Source organism: Oncorhynchus tshawytscha, linkage group LG16 (genome assembly GCF_018296145.1).
Source record: "Oncorhynchus tshawytscha isolate Ot180627B linkage group LG16, Otsh_v2.0, whole genome shotgun sequence".
Taxonomy (NCBI): domain Eukaryota; kingdom Metazoa; phylum Chordata; class Actinopteri; order Salmoniformes; family Salmonidae; genus Oncorhynchus; species Oncorhynchus tshawytscha.
Window position 1 is genome coordinate 14,279,952 of NC_056444.1, and position 18,628 is coordinate 14,298,579.

General features: G+C 41.3%; 1 protein-coding gene across 2 annotated transcripts in view; it reads left to right on the forward strand.

The window, feature by feature from the left end:
- Positions 1-14,041: 14,041 nt before the first annotated feature.
- Positions 14,042-18,628, forward strand: part of LOC112234051 (dipeptidyl aminopeptidase-like protein 6) — a 369,775-nt gene continuing 365,188 nt past the window's right edge. Inside the window, exons 1-2 of one of the 2 annotated variants that reach the window (XM_042298805.1) lie at positions 14,042-14,175; positions 14,746-14,820. In XM_042298805.1, coding sequence (XP_042154739.1) covers positions 14,764-14,820 — 57 coding nt within the window. In that variant the 5' untranslated portion in view covers positions 14,042-14,175; positions 14,746-14,763. Of the gene's footprint in view, positions 14,176-14,219; positions 14,640-14,745; positions 14,821-18,628 lie in introns of those variants that run through there. The other variant, XM_042298806.1, reaches the window with a different exon arrangement.

Sequence of the window (18,628 nt, forward strand, 5' to 3'; positions counted from 1 at the left end):
AATCCATGATTATCGAAAACTTCAATAAGCATTTCTCAACGGCTGGCCATGCCTTCCGCCTGGCTACTCCAACCTCGGCCAACAGCTCTGCCCCCTCGGCAGCTCCTCGCCCAAGCCTCTCCAGGTTCTCCTTTACCCAAATCCAGATAGCAGATGTTCTGAAAGAGCTGCAAAACCTGGACCCGTACAAATCAGCTGGGCTTGACAATCTGGACCCCCTATTTCAAATCAAATCAAATCAAATCAAATTTTATTTGTCACATACACATGGTTAGCAGATGTTAATGCGAGTGTAGCGAAATGCTTGTGCTTCTAGTTCCGACAATGCAGTAATAACGAGCAAGTAATCTAACTAACAATTCCAAAAAAAACTACTGTCATACACAGTGTAAGGGGATAAAGAATATGTACATAAGGATATATGAATGAGTGATGGTACAGAGCAGCATAGGCAAGATACAGTAGATGATATCGAGTACAGTATATACATATGAGATAAGTATGTAAACCAAGTGGCATAGTTAAAGTGGCTAGTGATACATGTATTACATAAGGATGCAGTCGATGATATAGAGTACAGTATCAGCGTATGCATATGAGATGAACAATGTAGGGTAAGTAACATTATATAAGGTAGCATTGTTTAAAGTGGCTAGTGATATATTTACATCATTTCCCATCGATTCCCATGATTAAAGTGGCTGGAGTAGAGTCAGTGTCATTGACAGTGTGTTGGCAGTAGCCACTCAATGTTAGTGGTGGCTGTTTAACAGTCTGATGGCCTTGAGATAGAAGCTGTTTTTCAGTCTCTCGGTCCCAGCTTTGATGCACCTGTACTGACCTCGCCTTCTGGATGGCAGCGGGGTGAACAGGCAGTGGCTCGGGTGGTTGATGTCCTTGATGATCTTTATGGCCTTCCTGTAGCATCGGGTGGTGTAGGTGTCCTGGAGGGCAGGTAGTTTGCCCCCGGTGATGCGTTGTGCAGACCTCACTACCCTCTGGAGAGCCTTACGGTTGAGGGCGGTGCAGTTGCCATACCAGGCGGTGATACAGCCCGCCAGGATGCTCTCGATTGTGCATCTGTAGAAGTTTGTGAGTGCTTTTGGTGACAAGCCGAATTTCTTCAGCCTCCTGAGGTTGAAGAGGCGCTGCTGCGCCTTCCTCACGATGCTGTCTGTGTGAGTGGACCAATTCAGTTTGTCTGTGATGTGTATGCCGAGGAACTTAAAACTTGCTACCCTCTCCACTACTGTTCCATCGATGTGGATGGGGGGTGTTCCCTCTGCTGTTTCCTGAAGTCCACAATCATCTCCTTAGTTTTGTTGACGTTGAGTGTGAGGTTATTTTCCTGACACCACACTCCGAGGGCCCTCACCTCCTCCCTGTAGGCCGTCTCGTCGTTGTTGGTAATCAAGCCTACCACTGTTGTGTCGTCCGCAAACTTGATGATTGAGTTGGAGGCGTGCATGGCCATGCAGTCGTGGGTGAACAGGGAGTACAGGAGAGGGCTCAGAACGCACCCTTGTGGGGCCCCAGTGTTGAGGATCAGCGGGGAGGAGATGTTGTTGCCTACCTATTTCTGAAACTTTCCGCAGCCATTGTCGCAACCCCTATTACCAGCCTGTTCAACCTCTCTTTCATATAGTCTGAGATCCCCAAGGATTGAAAGCTGCCGCAGTCATCCCCCTCTTCAAAGGGGGAGACACCCTGGACCCAAACTGTTACAGACCTATATCCATCCTGCCCTGCCTATCTAAGGTCTTCGAAAGCCAAGTCAATAAACAGGTCACTGACCATCTCGAATCCCACCGTACCTTCTCCGCTGTGCAATCTGGTTTCCGAGCCGGTCACGGGTGCACCTCAGCAACACTCAAGGTACTAAACGATATCATAACCGCCATCGATAAAAGACAGTACTGTGCAGCCATCTTCATTGACCTTGCCAAGGCTTTCGACTCTGTCAATCACCATATTCTTATCGGCAGACTCAGTAGCCTCGGTTTTTCGGATGACTGCCTTGCCTGGTTCACCAATTACTTTGCAGACAGAGTTCAGTGTGTCAAATCGGAGGGCATGCTGTCCGGTCCTCTGGCAGTCTCTATGGGGGTGCCACAGGGTTCAATTCTCGGGCCGACTCTTTTCTCTGTATATATCAATGATGTTGCTCTTGCTGCGGGCGATTCCCTGATCCACCTCTACGCAGACGACACCATTCTATATACTTTCGGCCCGTCATTGGACACTGTGCTATCTAACCTCCAAACAAGCTTCAATGCCATACAACACTCCTTCCGTGGCCTCCAACTGCTCTTAAACGCTAGTAAAACCAAATGCATGCTTTTCAACCGATCGCTGCCTGCACCCGCATGCCCGACTAGCATCACCACCCTGGATGGTTCCGACCTTGAATATGTGGACATCTATAAGTACCTAGGTGTCTGGCTAGACTGCAAACTCTCCTTCCAGACTCATATCAAACATCTCCAATCGAAAATCAAATCAAGAGTCGGCTTTCTATTCCGCAACAAAGCCTCCTTCACTCACGCCGCCAAGCTTACCCTAGTAAAACTGACTATCCTTCCGATCCTCGACTTCGGCGATGTCATCTACAAAATGGCTTCCAACACTCTACTCAGCAAACTGGATGCAGTCTATCACAGTGCCATCCGTTTTGTCACTAAAGCACCTTATACCACCCACCACTGCGACCTGTATGCTCTAGTCGGCTGGCCCTCGTTACATATTCGTCGCCAGACCCACTGGCTCCAGGTCATCTACAAGTCCATGCTAGGTAAAGCTCCGCCTTATCTCAGTTCACTGGTCACGATGGCAACACCCATCCGTAGCACGCGCTCCAGCAGGTGTATCTCACTGATCATCCCTAAAGCCAACACCTCATTTGTTCTCGCTTGTGACTGGAACGTTCCAGTTCTCTGCTGCCTGTGACTGGAAACAATTGCAAAACCGCTGCTGTACATAGTCTATTGGTAAATAGCCCACCCATTTTCACCTACCTCATCCCCATACTGTTTTTATTTATTTACTTGCTCTTTTGCACACCAATATCTCTACCTGTACATGACCATCTGATCATTTATCACTCCAGTGTTAATCTGCAAAATTGTAATTATTCGCCTACCTCCTCATGCCTTTTGCACACATTGTATATAGACTCACCCCTTTGTTTTCTACTGTGTTATTGACTTGTTAATTGTTTATTCCATGTGTAACTCTGTGTTGTCTGCTCACACTGCTATGCTTTATCTTGGCCAGGTCGCAGTTGCAAATGAGAACTTGTTCTCAACTGGCCTACCTGGTTAAATAAAGGTGAAATAAAAAAATAAAAAATAAACTCCTTAGCTGGCCCACAAGAATGAAATGGTCTACCGTATCAAAAGCTTTGGCCAAGTCAATAAAAATAGCAGCACAACATTGCTTAGAATCAAGGGCAATGGTGACATTATTTAGGACCTTTTAAGGTTGCACACATCCATAACCTGAGCGGAAACCAGATTGCGTACCCGAGAGAATACTATAGATGTCAAGAAAGCCAAAAACATTTGCCTCCACCCTATGGCAAAACGTGTAGAATTGCTGGAAATTAGCTGTAAAACTGCAAAATCCTCTCTGGCCAATGGGAATACATATAGTAGGAAATTAACTTTTAAACAACAAAAAAGTATATTCTCGGAAGGTGATGGGGGATGGGGATAGATGTGGGTATTCAGACCGACCAGCCACTGCGGCCCCTCGTGAGTTCCGTTTTTTTGTGGTCCCCACCCCCATCAAAGTTGCCCATCCCTGAGCTACAGTATACAATCAATTTGACACTTTGGGATGATTTGGACATGGAACTTGAAAATACTTATACAAATCTGGGATATCTACTTGCATTGGTTTTGTGCTATAAATGCTAAACAAAACCAAAGCATGGATTGCTATCTTACAGGGTAAGGAAACCAATGTAATTTTGTAATGTGGGAAAACTATTCACATAACACTACTTTTTAAAACTGGCCTTCTTTGGACTAGTATCTGGAGCATCAGCATTTGTGGGTTCGATTACAGGCTCAAAATGGCCAGAAACAAAGGACTTCGTCAGTCTATTTTTGTTCTGAGAAATGAAGGCTGTTCCATGCAAGAAACTGCCAAGAAACTGAAGATCTCGTACAATGCTGTGTACAACTCCCTTCACAGAACAGCGCAAACTGGCTCTAACCAGAAGAGAAAGAGGAGAAAGAGCACAACTGAGCAAGATGACAAGTACATTAGAGTGTCTAGTTTGACGAACAGACGCCTCACAAGTCCTCAACTGGAAGCTTCATTAAATAGTACCCGCAAAACACCAGTCTCAACGTCAACAGTGAAGAGGCGACTCTGGGATGCTGGCCTTCTAGGTAGAGTTGCCAAGAGTAAGCCATGTCTCAGACTGGCCAATAAAAAGAAAGGTTTAAGATGGGCAAAAGAACACAGACACTGGGCAGAGGAACTCTGCCTAGAAGGCCAGCATCCCGGAGTCGCCTCTTCACTGTTGACGTTTCCAGCTACAATAGTCATTTACAATATTTCTGATCAATTTTATGTTATTTTAATGGCCAATTTTTTTACATTTTCTTTCACAAACAAAGACATTTCTAAGTGACCCCAAACTTTTGAATGGTAGTGTATGTCATATTGCTGAGTCTACCTTTAACAGAATATTAACTTTTAAAAGTGATATTTTCACTGAACAGTAAGTAACTTTAAGTTTAAGGTTTGTGTTAGAAACTACAAGCTTTACAAGCTTTTTTAAAAAGAAAAATGTTTCTTAGTTCCGGCTTTTAAACTTGTCTTGATAGTGACAACCCCCCACCACCCAACCAACTGCCTTGCAAAGCATTTCCAGTTATAATTATTTCTCACCACATAACCACTCACAGCTGCATGAGGGCTCAGCATCACAAAAACAGGTTCATAATTAGACGTACAATTAATTGGTATTTTGTTATGCCTCAATTTGATAATCGTCCGACCCTGATCAAACTATAATGGCATTGCAATCAATACACATGCCAAAGTAAAAGCTTTACTTCCAAGCTGCACTAATGCGGACATTTTGTAAACAAGACTTTCTAATTATGGCTTTATGATTTCCTCTTAAAACCCAATAATCAACAGAGTTCACTGGTTTCTATCACTGGGAAACATGCTGTGTCATCTACATCACGCATCACAGGCCGACTGCGGTAATCAGAAAAGTGGGTACAATTTAGAAGTAGACAAGACCCATGCTGTGTGATCCTCTCCAATGAGGGTTCTCATGAAGGGCTGCCTGCACTGTCGTTTCAGGATGTTTTGGTAAACATGAACAACATAACAGGATACAGGAAGTAGCCTCTAAATTGATTTTCGTATTTATTTCTTAAAGAGAGAAGTCGTTTTACAGACTTCACACCGTTTATCTGGCATTTTAGTCTAAGGAAAAATGCTTTTGAAGTAGATTAAAAAATATATTTAAATATCCCTTGATCTCCTACTGTAGGTCAGAATCAGTCAATAGGATCATTTCTAAAACATTATGGACTCAGATTCAAAGAATTCCCCCTTATTTTGAGCTAATCTAAAATTGCATCAAGTGCAAGTGACGTCCTCTGTAATCGAAATGAACTCTATGCATTTCTAATGACTTTCCATTGTTAAACATTGGTAGACATGGCCTCCTGGGTGGCGCAGCTGGCACTGTACTGCAGCGCCAGCTGTGCCACCAGAGACCCTGGGTTCGCGCCCAGGCTCTGCCGCGACCAGGAGGTCCGTGGGGCGATGCACAATTGGCCCAACGACTCCTGTGGCGGGCCAGGCGCAGTGCACGCAGTGACTTTCAACCTTCGTCTCTCCTGAGCCCGTACAGGAGTTGTAGCGATGAGACAAGATACTAAACAATTGGATACTATGAAATTGGGGAGAAAAAGGGTTTAACATTTAATAAAAAATTTAAATAAAAAAAAACATTGATAGACATTTAGGGCTGATATTTGTAGAGAAATTGAGAAATTGAAATCGCATTAACTTAGGAAATGAATGCTTTTACATTCTGTCAGTTGAAATCAACCTCTCAGATTATGGGTATGTATGTAAAAGTTATATACAATAAGAAGTGTTGTTACATTCGGCCACACCAGCTCGTTAACTCTCCTCATTATCACACTGCCTACAAGATAAGGTATCATGGAGCTTCAAAGCCAATACCAAACCAGATAGAAATTCAGCTGCTCCATCTTCATGCATACACTCTCTAACTGAGTGTGAAGGTGGTTATCTCAGGGTCAAATCAAAAGGAGCATGTGTTGACAGTTGGCCTGGTACCAGTTTAACTCAGCATGCTCAGCTGCAGGGGAATAGGCTAGTTGGGCGCTGTCCAAGGTCCTGAATAGACAAGATGAGGGCTCTAATTTTCCAGATGCACGTTTTGGTAATCTGGACCTAATGCTAATTTTCCATTCTAATATCAACTTGTTTGCATTGACATGGGAAGGGTAGCATTAATGGAGTAAGCTATGTTTTTGATAATTGCCTTATAAAAGACAGCTATCTTAAAAAGAGCATGTCAGAGAGGCAACATGGACCATATCTTTTTTAAAAAAGAGACCCGTTTGAAAGTCTAACACAAAGACCAGCACTCTGCAGCAGCAGCAGTCTGATGTTCCCAGAAGCACAGTCCAGAAGCCCAGAACAGAAGCACAGTTAAGAAGCCCAGACCAGAAGCACAGTCCAGAAGCACAGTCAGTATCAGCCTCAGCCAGCCACACTCCCTATGGAAAACCCTGGTGAGTGCAGTTTCAGTTGGTGTGCAGTGCAATCAACAAACCAGAGGGAGACAGACAGAACAATCAAATAAAAAAGGACATTGTCATCAGAATTTAAAGTTGTGATTGCCCATAGGTGATACAGGGGGCAGTGTTATTAAATGAATGTCACAATCTAATTGTGTTTGCTGTATAACAGATGTATGCCGAGCACGGGAGGCTGGTGAGCGGCTCATAATAATGTCTGGAATGGAGTGAATGGAATAGAATCAAACACATGGTAACTATTGTTTGATACCATTCCATTTACTCCATCACCAGTCATTACTATGAGTCCGTCAATTGCACTGCACAACAACTGAAACAGCCACTCCATTCCATCCCCAATTAAGGTTCCACCAGCCACTTGTGAGGCCGAGTAATCGTAAAAAGAAATCAACCTCCATCAAAAGCCTATTATGGTAAATTAACCATAATGGGTTATACATATTTTAAAAATTGTTAGGTATGGTAATCATTGCGTTTCATATTGCTGCTGCTGGTCTCAAATGGATTGTAAATAGCAGTGCAGCTAGGAGGGTTCCAAAGTACACTGGATCAGTTGCAACATTGAAAGCATGGTTATAGCTTTGGAACATAAAGCCTGACATCATAGATGGAAACAAATTCAATGGTCAACAATGGTAATTACTTTACTGTGAGGAAAGACCTACTGTTGGAGGTTTGCTTGTGAGCAGGGAAATTCCAAAATTCCAAACAATAGCAACTCTACTTTCAGTTTGGTTTCAGATCCTTTTCCACAAAAGTTTGTCCGTTTTCCAAGACATTTTCTTATATATACACAAAAGTATGGGGACACCCCTTCAAATGAGTGGATTTGGCAATTTCAGCCACACACAAGCCTTAGATTACCATGCACAATGCCAAGCATCGGCTGGAGTGGTGTAAAGCTCGCTGCCATTGGACTCTGGAGCAGTGGAAACGAGTTCTCTGGAGTGATGAATAAAGCTTCACCATCTGGCAGTCGGATGGACAAATCTGGGTTTTGGCAGATACAAGGAGAACGCTACCTGCCTGAATGCATAGCGGCAACTGTAAAGTTTGGTGGAGGAGGAAGAATGGTCGAGGGCTGTTTTTCATGGTTCGGGCTAGGCCCCATAGTTCCAGTGAAGGGAAATATTAACGTTACAGCATACAATGACATTCTAATCAATTCTGTGCTTCCCACTTTGTGGCTACAGTTTGGGGAAGGCCCTTTCCTGTTTCAGCATTACAATACCACCGTGCCCAAAGCGAAGTACAGAAATGGTTTGTCGAGATCGGTGTGGAAGAACTTGACTGGCCTGCACAGAGCCCGGCATACAATGACATTTCACTTCATCAACCCTGTCTCACCGTTGGGATTAATTGGAACACCGACTGCGAGCCAGGCCTAATCACCCAACATTAGTGCCCGACCTCACTAATGCTCTTGTCGCTAAATGCAAGCAAGTTCCAGCAGCAATGTTCCAACATCTAGTGGAAAGCCTTCCCAGAAGAGTGGAGGATGTTATAGCAGCAAAGGGAGGACCAACTCACCACATATTAATGCCCATAATTTTGAAATGAGATGTTTGACAAGCAGGTGTTCACATACTTTTGATCATATTGTGTATGTCTGTACATTAAAAACATACAACAGGGTAGGTCAACCTATTATAACATAGCAAAACATTTTAATAATTTAGTTGAATTTGAGTTTAACCCTCATTGCATGAAGTGAAATCAGAATGAAACAAGTGTTCCACAACTCAGCAGTGAACTAAATTGAAAATAGAAGTTACAACCTTCTGCAATGGATGCCATTACTGAGCATTACCATGGTCACATTAACACACTTATAAGTCTGAAGGTTGACTTTGATAACTTCTGTAAATCGGCCCAAAAAACAACTCATGGATTGCTAATGCAGAATCAAAACATTATAATTTGCATCAGTTGTTTATTCCCTCCACACTATCATCACTGGGTGGTGGTAGCCCAAAATTGAATGAACAAATATAATGACCTCTAAAGTCATTCATTTTTGGACTTGGTTTGCTGCAAAGCCTTCATCTTTGCTGCGGAAATTGCAGTGAAATAGCTTTGCACAAACTCTCACTGAGAGGAGAATGGGGTTCTTCTTCTCCTTTGTATGCCAGACGCCTGATCGGAATAAGATCACATACCTTATTTCCATATGTTGTGGTATTGGGGACTGGCAGTCTGAGCATCTCCATATCACTCACTCTCCAGTCACCACCATTCTCTAGCAGCAGATACTGTATCCAATACTAATTAATGCCAAGTTGTTTTATAAATCAACTGAACCGTTTTGATACTAACAAATGGAACATCTTCATTTAAAGTAGAATTATATATTATTACTCTATTGACTACAAATGAGATCAGATTACCTCACTATCTATGTAAAACTATCTGAAATAAAGTATATGAATATATAATGTGAAATAAGTGCTGTTTCATGAGGATATCATTATAACTCTTAAAGGACAATATTTTACATTTAGAGCAGAGATGAGGATTTTCACTTGCATGTAAAATACTTAATTTTCTACAAAGTGTACTGAATGTACTTTGAGTTGTGATTGAAAACTTGAATGACTGACAAAATAATGAAACTAATAAAAATGTTATCTGCTTTGGCATACACCCTTATCATACCCTATAATGGTTTTATTAGTATGTAATTGCTACACAGCTTCATTGCTTGCCTTTTATATGAGGCTAAGCTTGACTGTACTGCTTAATAAGGCTGATCATATAAAGGTAACTGCCAAAATAAAGGAAACACTTGAGTAAATGAGGAATACAAAGCATATTAAAAGCAGGTGCTTCCACATAGGTGTGGTTCCTTAGTTAATTAAGCAATTAACATCCCATCATGCTTAGGGTCATGTATAAAAATGCCTGGTTGCCATTATTTTGGGTACCATGGCTAGAAGAAGAGATCTCAGTGACTTTGAAAGAGGGTTCTCAAAGGAGCATCGGGAGTTTAAAGTGTGTGTGTGTGTGTGTGTTGTGTTTCTTATTCACCAGTTCTCAACTCAATTGAACACTTGTGGGAGATTCTGGAGCGGAGCGTTGTTCCACCACAATCAACAAAACACCACACGATGGAATTTCTCATGGAAGAATGGTGTCGCATCCCTCCAGTAGAGTTCCAGACACTTGTAGAATCTATGCCAAGGTGCATTGAAGCTGTTCTGGCTGCTTGTGGTGGCACAACACCCAATTAGGTACTTTATGTTGGTGTTTCCTTTATTTTGGCAGTTACTTGTAGATGACTTGAGATGTGCATGTGGTTTGCATACCCTGAGTGTTCCAGCATTGTCTGGATGTCAAGCTTAAAAACATACATGCAGTGCACACATCCACTCAGGTCCCATCCTGGGACTGGCTAAATATACATGCAAAGCAGTTGGCAAAGAGGTTCAGGATTATTTGGCCATCCTGTAGGTTGCTGTGCAACCAGAGGTAGAGGGATGCAGAAAACAGCTTTGCGAATGGGGATTCTCCCACCCAGCATCTGGTACTATATTCTGCCGTAAGTGGTGCAGGTTGGAAGGATCACCTGCCATCTGTTCCGAATCAGAAGGACACACCTTTGTTGAAGATTCTAATGTAAACATGCACCCAGACAAAATGACAAACTGGAGCCAACAAGGGGCTTCTCTCAATTCCATATGGGCATCTTTCTTCCTACATACTGTTTGTATGTGCTTGTGTGTGTGTGTGTGTGTGTGTGTGTGTGTGTGTGTGTGTCGAGGCATCATGCTAACCACCACTGCGACTTGTATGCTCTAGTCGGCTGGCCCTCGCTACATATTCGTCGCCAGACCCACTGGCTCCAGGTCATCTACAAGTCCATGCTAGGTAAAGCTCCGCCTTATCTCAGTTCACTGGTCACGATGGCAACACCCATCCGTAGCACGCGCTCCAGCAGGTGTATCTCACTGATCATCCCTAAAGCCAACACCTCATTTGGCCGCCTTTCGTTCCAGTTCTCTGCTGCCTGAGACTGGAACGAATTGCAAAAATCGCTGAAGTTGGAGACTTTTATCTCCCTCACCAACTTCAAACATCTGCTATCTGAGCAGCTAACCAATCGTTGCAGCTGTACATAGTCTATCGGTAAATAGCCCACCTATTTTTACCTACCTCATCCCCATACTGTTTTTATTTATTTACTTTTCTGCTCTTTTGCACACCAATATCTCTACCTGTACATGACCATCTGATCATTTATCACTCCAGTGTTAATCTGCAAAATTGTAATTATTATCCTACCTCCTCATGCCTTTTGCACACAATGTATATAGACTCCCCTTTTTATTCTACTGTGTTATTGACTTGTTAATTGTTTACTCCATGTGTAACTCTGTGTTGTCTGTTCACACTGCTATGCTTTATCTTGGCCAGGTCACAGTTGCAAATGAGAACTTGTTCTCAACTAGCCTACCTGGTTAAATAAAGGTGAAATAAATAAAAAAACTTTTAAAAAATTGCCCTTACAATACCATGACTGGGGTAACTTGGGGGTAACATTACTTCAAGTCACAGTGCAGGTGAAGTCACTGCACAATGGCTCCTAGCACTCACTAGCCAGCTTGTTCACACATACCATTGCTACACAATAACTTTTCTTAGTACATTTCCAAATCAACCCCATGAGATATTCTGCTGTTGTTACAAAAAATCCAAGTCTTTCACATCAACTTAGAGAGTCTAGAGAGTTTGGAGGAACAGAAAAAGTCTCTGAAATAACATTCTAATACTATCAGGGACAAGACCAGGCTCTAAAATGAGATTATACCCAGGAAGCATTATTATGCATAAATCCATCATCTGGTTACAGGGACATAGTGAGAGGAGATTCGCATTAACATTCCCAATATAGGAGTGAAAAGCGCAGAGAATTATCCAAGGACTTGCTTACCTAAAGGTTAGCAAATCAAGACAATCTCTGCTGTGCAGATACAGTTACAGGGACTTTGGGGAATTAGGTGTCCTTTACACAAACGTCCCATGTTTACTGAATTTAACTCTTGGCTTTTAAAACGTCATCCACTTATTTTTGTATTTCCTGATCAGATATGCACTTTTGAATGTTTGGTCTCATTAGACCTATATTATATTTTCAGAGAGATATTGTAGCTCTAGGAAATAACATTTTTTATAATATGATTTTAGATTCTGACAGTCAATATCATCATTATGAGGAAAACACTGTTTTTGGCCTGAAAGCTAGTTCTATGGCTGCTGCCCAGGGTCCCGATTTAGATGTAGAGTCAATTCCCAGATGCAGAAAGACATTTGGAAAAGTGACAGTGGCAGTTGCTCCAGCAGAAGCTACTTCAGAAAGTCAGTTTAAAGTGAAAAGTTTGGCCCAAAGTTTTCATCAAGTGTCAAATTCAAAAGGAACCTGGATCTTCTGCCTTCCAAAAAAATGTGTCTCTCAAATTTAGTGTGGATCAGAGATCACACATTTGAGAAGATAATGATGCGGAAAAAGTGCTTACCTTCCCTTGAAAGAAACCTTTAGAAAAGACTGCAAGGAAGGAAATGAGATAAACAAAATGACTGTGATCCTAATGAATAGTGTTTTCAAAAGAAGTCAGCCGTCTACTGCTATCTAAAGTATTTAGCAAATGCATGCAGAGTCAGTTCGTCTAAAACAGGTGTTCACAATCCCTGGAGTCTCAACATAGCCTTTTTAGATAGTTTGGAATTTAGCCAAAATGTATAGATGCTGTGATTTGGGAATAGATTGGTCCTCTCGTCTGATTAATTGGTTCCATACAGCACCTGCTGATTTGACAGTAAATTCTGCACACGGGAAAAACATCATGAACTCAGCAATCAATAGTGTGTTAATGGTAGGAGGGTTGAGATGCTGTGTAGAATGAAAATCCTCGGCGGGCAGAGTGGGAGGCTGTTCAAATGCAGTTAAAATCCAGCTTCTCAGTGTGACCTGGGATACTTGTCTGATGTTATGCTTATTTAACCTCAGTTAACTTACATACTTTTTAAACTTCTCATTCATGAAAATGAAAATGGTGTTTTCATGCTCTGTGTCAAATGTGAAGAAAAGGATTAGGATATTCTGATGCTCATGGATGTGTCCCTGGCGATGACAGCGAGGCTTATGGGTGATGTGTGTGTGCCTGCCCTAAGTCTGCCCTTGGCTGTCAACACGCTCTCCTCTTCCTTTCTGAAAAGTAGCTCCAAGGGCTCACTGTGTAACTTATCTGGGTTCTCACAAGACAGGGAGAGTTTTGAAATGTGGCTTTGCTCATATAAAATCCATGGTATAGTCCAATACAAAACACGGAACTTTCCTTTCTGAAATGCTCCAGATGAAAATAGAGCGTACTAGTGCCAGGAGAGCAGATATAACATTGCATTTCAATTATTTAAAATGTTACTTTAGTCATTCAGCAGACGCTCGTATCCAGAGTGCATACATTTTCATACTGGTCCCCCATGGCAATCGAACCCACAACCTTGGCGTTGCAAGAACCATGCTCTTACTCTGGTCTAATGCTTAATAATGAATGACTCATTGGCAAGCATGGAATGCTCTGGCTGGGTTGCTGACAGACGTGAGTGACAGCAACAGCGGCACACCTGTCCTGACCCTTTATTAGTTACTTCTCAGTAGTCCAACATTCTTTCCTTCCAACATTCGTTACACTTCATTGCTATTGTTATGCTCTAACATAGCATCCCATTAATTAATTAATCACTGGAGATTTCAGATATTCCTTATAATAGATTCCCCTCAGCTCATCTACACTATGCCAATCAGAAGGCAAGAGGCAAAAAAGGTCACCCATGAGTTCCCATTCAAACTATATCTATTTGTTTTAACACTTCTAAGATTGCTGGGATGCTAGGCTTACAATACAAATACCATTACTATCACCACTAAACGGAAACGGACATGTTTTTTATTTATCTTTACAAATACATCTGGTAAAAAACGATTGTCATTGGTGTGCAACCATTTAAGACAGTACAGTTTCCAAATTACTACGTTTGTTGAGATACAGTACGTAGCCTACATATGTGGTTACAAACACAATAGTAGACTTCCTTATACATGGAATGTCTATCTTACTATAGGCTACATCAGCAGCGCAGTAATCTGTTCCCTCCGGTTTTATACTGTAGTTTCGCGTGCCACCTCTCGACAGAACAGCGAGTAGAATGGAAAAGTATAGACAGTAGCATTTCCCAGCCCATGCGTTACAAACCAAGGCTGGTGTCAGCACAACGTCCATCCTTCTTCGATGATATTTTCGTATAGCGGTCACACCATTGACTGTAGCCTATATAAAGGGTCACGCAGGTAACTATTTAAAAAAAAAACATTTGTATAGCACTTTTCATGCGCGTCCGCTTCAGGTGCAGACCTGCACATTATGATATTCCAGGCATCTAAGTTGGTTTGGGATCTCATTTCGTCAAATGAAAAGTGGAGTATATAAATAATTCCAGCTCTACAAGGACAAACATAGGAAAGTAAAGCCATACTGTGGTTTTCGTTATTTGTTGGCTTGATAGGCTATTGGAGTTTGTTTCCAACGAAAGACGTAGAGGGAGCTTTTGCCGCCAAAGAAACGCTTGAGCTGTTTTTAACAACTGCGCAAGGTTGTCTAACCACTCCTGTAAATATTGTGGAATACATTTGGGAAAACTTTGTCTCTGAAAAGAAATAACTTACTAGCTTAGGCTATACCGAAAACTTTTTCAAACCAAGGAGACGCCAATTTAGGGAGATAACCTAAAGCGGCCAATCAGCCTATATCTACTGTAGGTATAGTATGTTTTAATTACCTGAGTTGTCCACAGTGAAAATTACCTCCAACTTGTAGCCTAACGTTACTTTGTAGACAACAGCTTCTCTTTCATTTCACAGGAGTTTTACTTGTCAACCATGAACCAAACCGCAGGAGTAACACAGACATACCGGAGGTGTTCTAAAGCAGGAAAGGTAAGTCTTTGTTAAATTATTGGAAGCGGGTTTGTGGTTTTGCGATGTAGGCTATCAAATAATCAACCACCAACTGAACTGAGAATGTGACGTTGTTTCTATATTTCCCTATGCTAGCACTTTACTGCTTGTTTTGTTGCGTGGATAACTACCAGCTAGCACATTTGGCACCTTGGAAGTTGTGGGAACGTTTTTGGTTTTCCATTGGTTCTGGGAAGGAAGCCATACGTTTCCCGACAGGTAAAAATAACTTGATGTCGCCTATTCCGAGAATTTAAATTTTTTAGGTTGCAGGAAGTTTCTGAGAACGTTTTACTATGGTTCCCTGAAAGTTTTTCTGGATTTATTAACGTTCTGAAAACAGAAACTATGGGTATTTGTAGGTAAGTAAGTAACACCAGTGGTGGAAACGGTACCTAATTGCCATACTTGCGTAAAAGTAAAGATACATTAATAGAAAATGACTCAAGTAAAAGTGAAAGTCACCCAGTGAAATAATACTTTAGTATTATTATTATTTTTTACATATAGAAAGTGGCACACTCCAACACTCAGACATAATTTACAAATTAAGCATTTGTGTTTAGTGAGTCTGCCAGATCAGAGGAGTAAGGGTGACCATGGATGTTCTCTTGATAAGTGTGTGAATTGGACCATGTTCTGTCCTGTTAAGCATTCAAAATGTAACAAGTACTTTTGGGTGTCAGGGAAAATGTATGGAGTAAAAAGTACATGCATTTCTTTAGGAATTTAGTGAAGTAAAAGTAACAGTTGTCAAAAATATTAATACCCCTAAAAACTAGTTATGTATTAACCTGTTAACCTGTTAAGGTATAGGGGGCAGCATTTTCACTTTTGGATAAATAGCGTGCCCAATTTCAACTTCCTGCTACTCATGCCAGGAATATAAGATATGCATATTATTAGTAGATGTGGATAGAAAACACTCTGACATTTCTATAACTGTTTGAATCATGTCTGTGAGTATAACAGAACTTATGTAGCCGGCAAAACCCCGCGGACTAACTGTTCAGAATTGTTTTTTGTTTTTTTTGCCTCTGACTGTTCCCTGAGTTGTCATTGCCATGGACTATTTCTTAGGAACCTGTTTTCAGTTCCTACCGCTTCCACTGGATGTCACCAGTCTTGAAAACAGATTGCGCCGTCTACAATTTGATTGATTATTAACGTTTAAAAATACCTAAAGTTGTATTACAAAAGTAGTTTGAATTATTTTGGCACAGTTTATAGGCAACTTTTGAAATATTTTGTAGTGACGTTGCGTTTTTTTGGAAGCTGTTTTTTTCTGGATCAAATGCTTCAAATAAATGGACATTTGGATATATATGGACGGAATTAATCGAACAAAAGAACCAATTGTGATGTTTATGGGACATATTGGAGTGCCAACAAAAGAAGCTCGTCAAAGGTAATGCATGTTTTATATTTTATTTCAGCGTTTTGTGTAGCGCCTGCAGGGTTGAAATATGCTACTCTTTGTTGATATTGTGCTGTCATCAGGTAATAGCTTCTTATGCTTTCGCCGAAAAGCCTTTTAAAAATCTGACATGTTGGCTGGATTCACAACGAGTGTAGCTTTAATTGAGTATCTTACATGTGTGATTTAATGATAGTTTGATTTTTACATCATTTTTTTGAATTTGTCGCGCTGCATTTTCCCTGTTTTTTTTCCAAGTGGGACGCAACCGCCCCCTATACCATAAGAAATTAAGTATTAGTTAGTATTAGTTAAAACTAGTTAAGTAACTATATAGTATTTTTACTTAAGCGCTTTACACCACTGAGAACATGTTTCAATTAGATTTTCAATAAAACTGCTAGCTTATTTTGGGTTAACTGTTTTTAACTCCAAGCACAGATAGGACATAAACACATTTTATTTTTTACTGTGGCAGGGCATTAGTGAGATTCAAACCTAAGATCTTCCGTTCTCTATCCATGGAATTAGTCCAGTGTGCCACCAGGATGGAGCTAGCATGCCATGTGTTTTTAACTCAAACAAAGCTCTTCATTTTAGTCTATTCAAACACCATATAGCAAAGGAAACAAGCACTCATTAAGGTCAGGTGTGGCCAATTAGTGGGAATGGCCAACACACCTGAACACACTTAATAAGGTAGAGGATAGATAAGAAATGTGTTGTTGCTAAGAAGGGAATGTATATGTTTTTAAATAACATTCTTAGAACTTTCTTTGAACATTACCGGACTTTAAATAGAACCATGAGGAAACCTGCAGAAAATGTTGTACTGAAATTTCCACAGAAGAACGTTGTTTCTTAACGTACTCTGAACATTCTGAGAACATGATTTTAAAAATAACCACAAGGAAACCTGTAGAAAACATTATGCGGAAGTACTGAAATTCCCATAGAAGAATGTTGTTATTTAACATTCTCTGAACATATTGAGAACATTACTTTAAAAAGAACCACGAGGAAACTTGTAGGAAATGTTATACAGAAGTACTGAAATTCCCACCTAATGTACATACAGTGCATTCGGAAAGTATTACACACAATACCCCATATGTTAAAGAAACAGGTTTTCAGAAATTTTTGCAAATATATTAAAAAGAAAAAATGTAAAATATCACATTTACATAAGTATTCATACCTTTTATTCAGTCCTTTGTTGAAGCACCTTTGGCGGCGATTACAGCCTTGACTCTGATTGGGTATGACGCTACAAGCTTGGCACACCTGTATTTGGGGAGCTTCTCTCCTTCTCTGCAGATCCTCTCAAGCTTTTTCAGGTTGGATGGGGAGTATCGCATCACAGTTATTTTCAGGTCTCTCCAGAGATGTTCGATCGGGTTCAAGTCCGGGCTCTGGCTGGGCCACTCAAGGTAGCCTAGTGGTTAGAGCGTTGGACTAGTAACCGGAACTGACTAGTCTGTCAGTTCCTGCCACTGAAAAACATCCCCAAAGCATAATGTTGTCACCACCATGCTTCACCGTAGGTATGGTGCCAGGTTTCCTCCAGATGTGACGCTTGGCATGCAGGGGAAAGAGTTTAATATTGGTTTCATCAGACCAGGGAAGCTTGTTTATCATGGTCTGAGAGTCTTTAGGTGCCTTCTGGCAAACTCCAAACGGGCTGTCATGTGCCTTTTACTGAGGAGTGGCTTCCATCTGGCCACTCTACCACAAAGGCCTGATTGTTGGAGTGCTGCTGAGGTGGTTGTTCTTCTGGAAGTTTCTCCCATCTCTACAGATGAATTCTGGAGCTCTGTCAAAGTGACCATCAGGTTTTGGTCACCTCGCTGACCAAGGCCCTTCTCCCCCGATTGCTCAGTTTGCCTGGTCAGCCAGCTCTAGGAAGATTCTTGGTGGTTCCAAACTTCTTCAATTTAAGAATGATGGAGGCCACTGTGTTCTTGGGGACCTTCAATGCTGCAGACATTTTTTGGAACCCTTCTCCAGATCTGTGTCTCGACACAATCCTGTCTCGTAGCTCTACGGACAATTCCTTCGACTTCATGGCTTGGTTTTTGCTCCACGTAATATGTGGAAAACGTCAAAGGGTCTGAATACTTTCCGAATCCACTGTGTGTGTGTGTGTGTATTTATATATATAATAACATCAAGTTGATCAGAAATACAGTGTAGACCTAGTTAGTTGTAAATGACTATTGTAGCTGGAAACGGATGATTTTTAATGGAATATCTACATAGGCTTACAGAGGCCCATTATCAGCAACCATCAATGGCACGCTAATCTAATTTATCATTTTAAAAGGCTAATTGATCATTAGAAAACCCTTTTGCAATTATGTTAGCACAGCT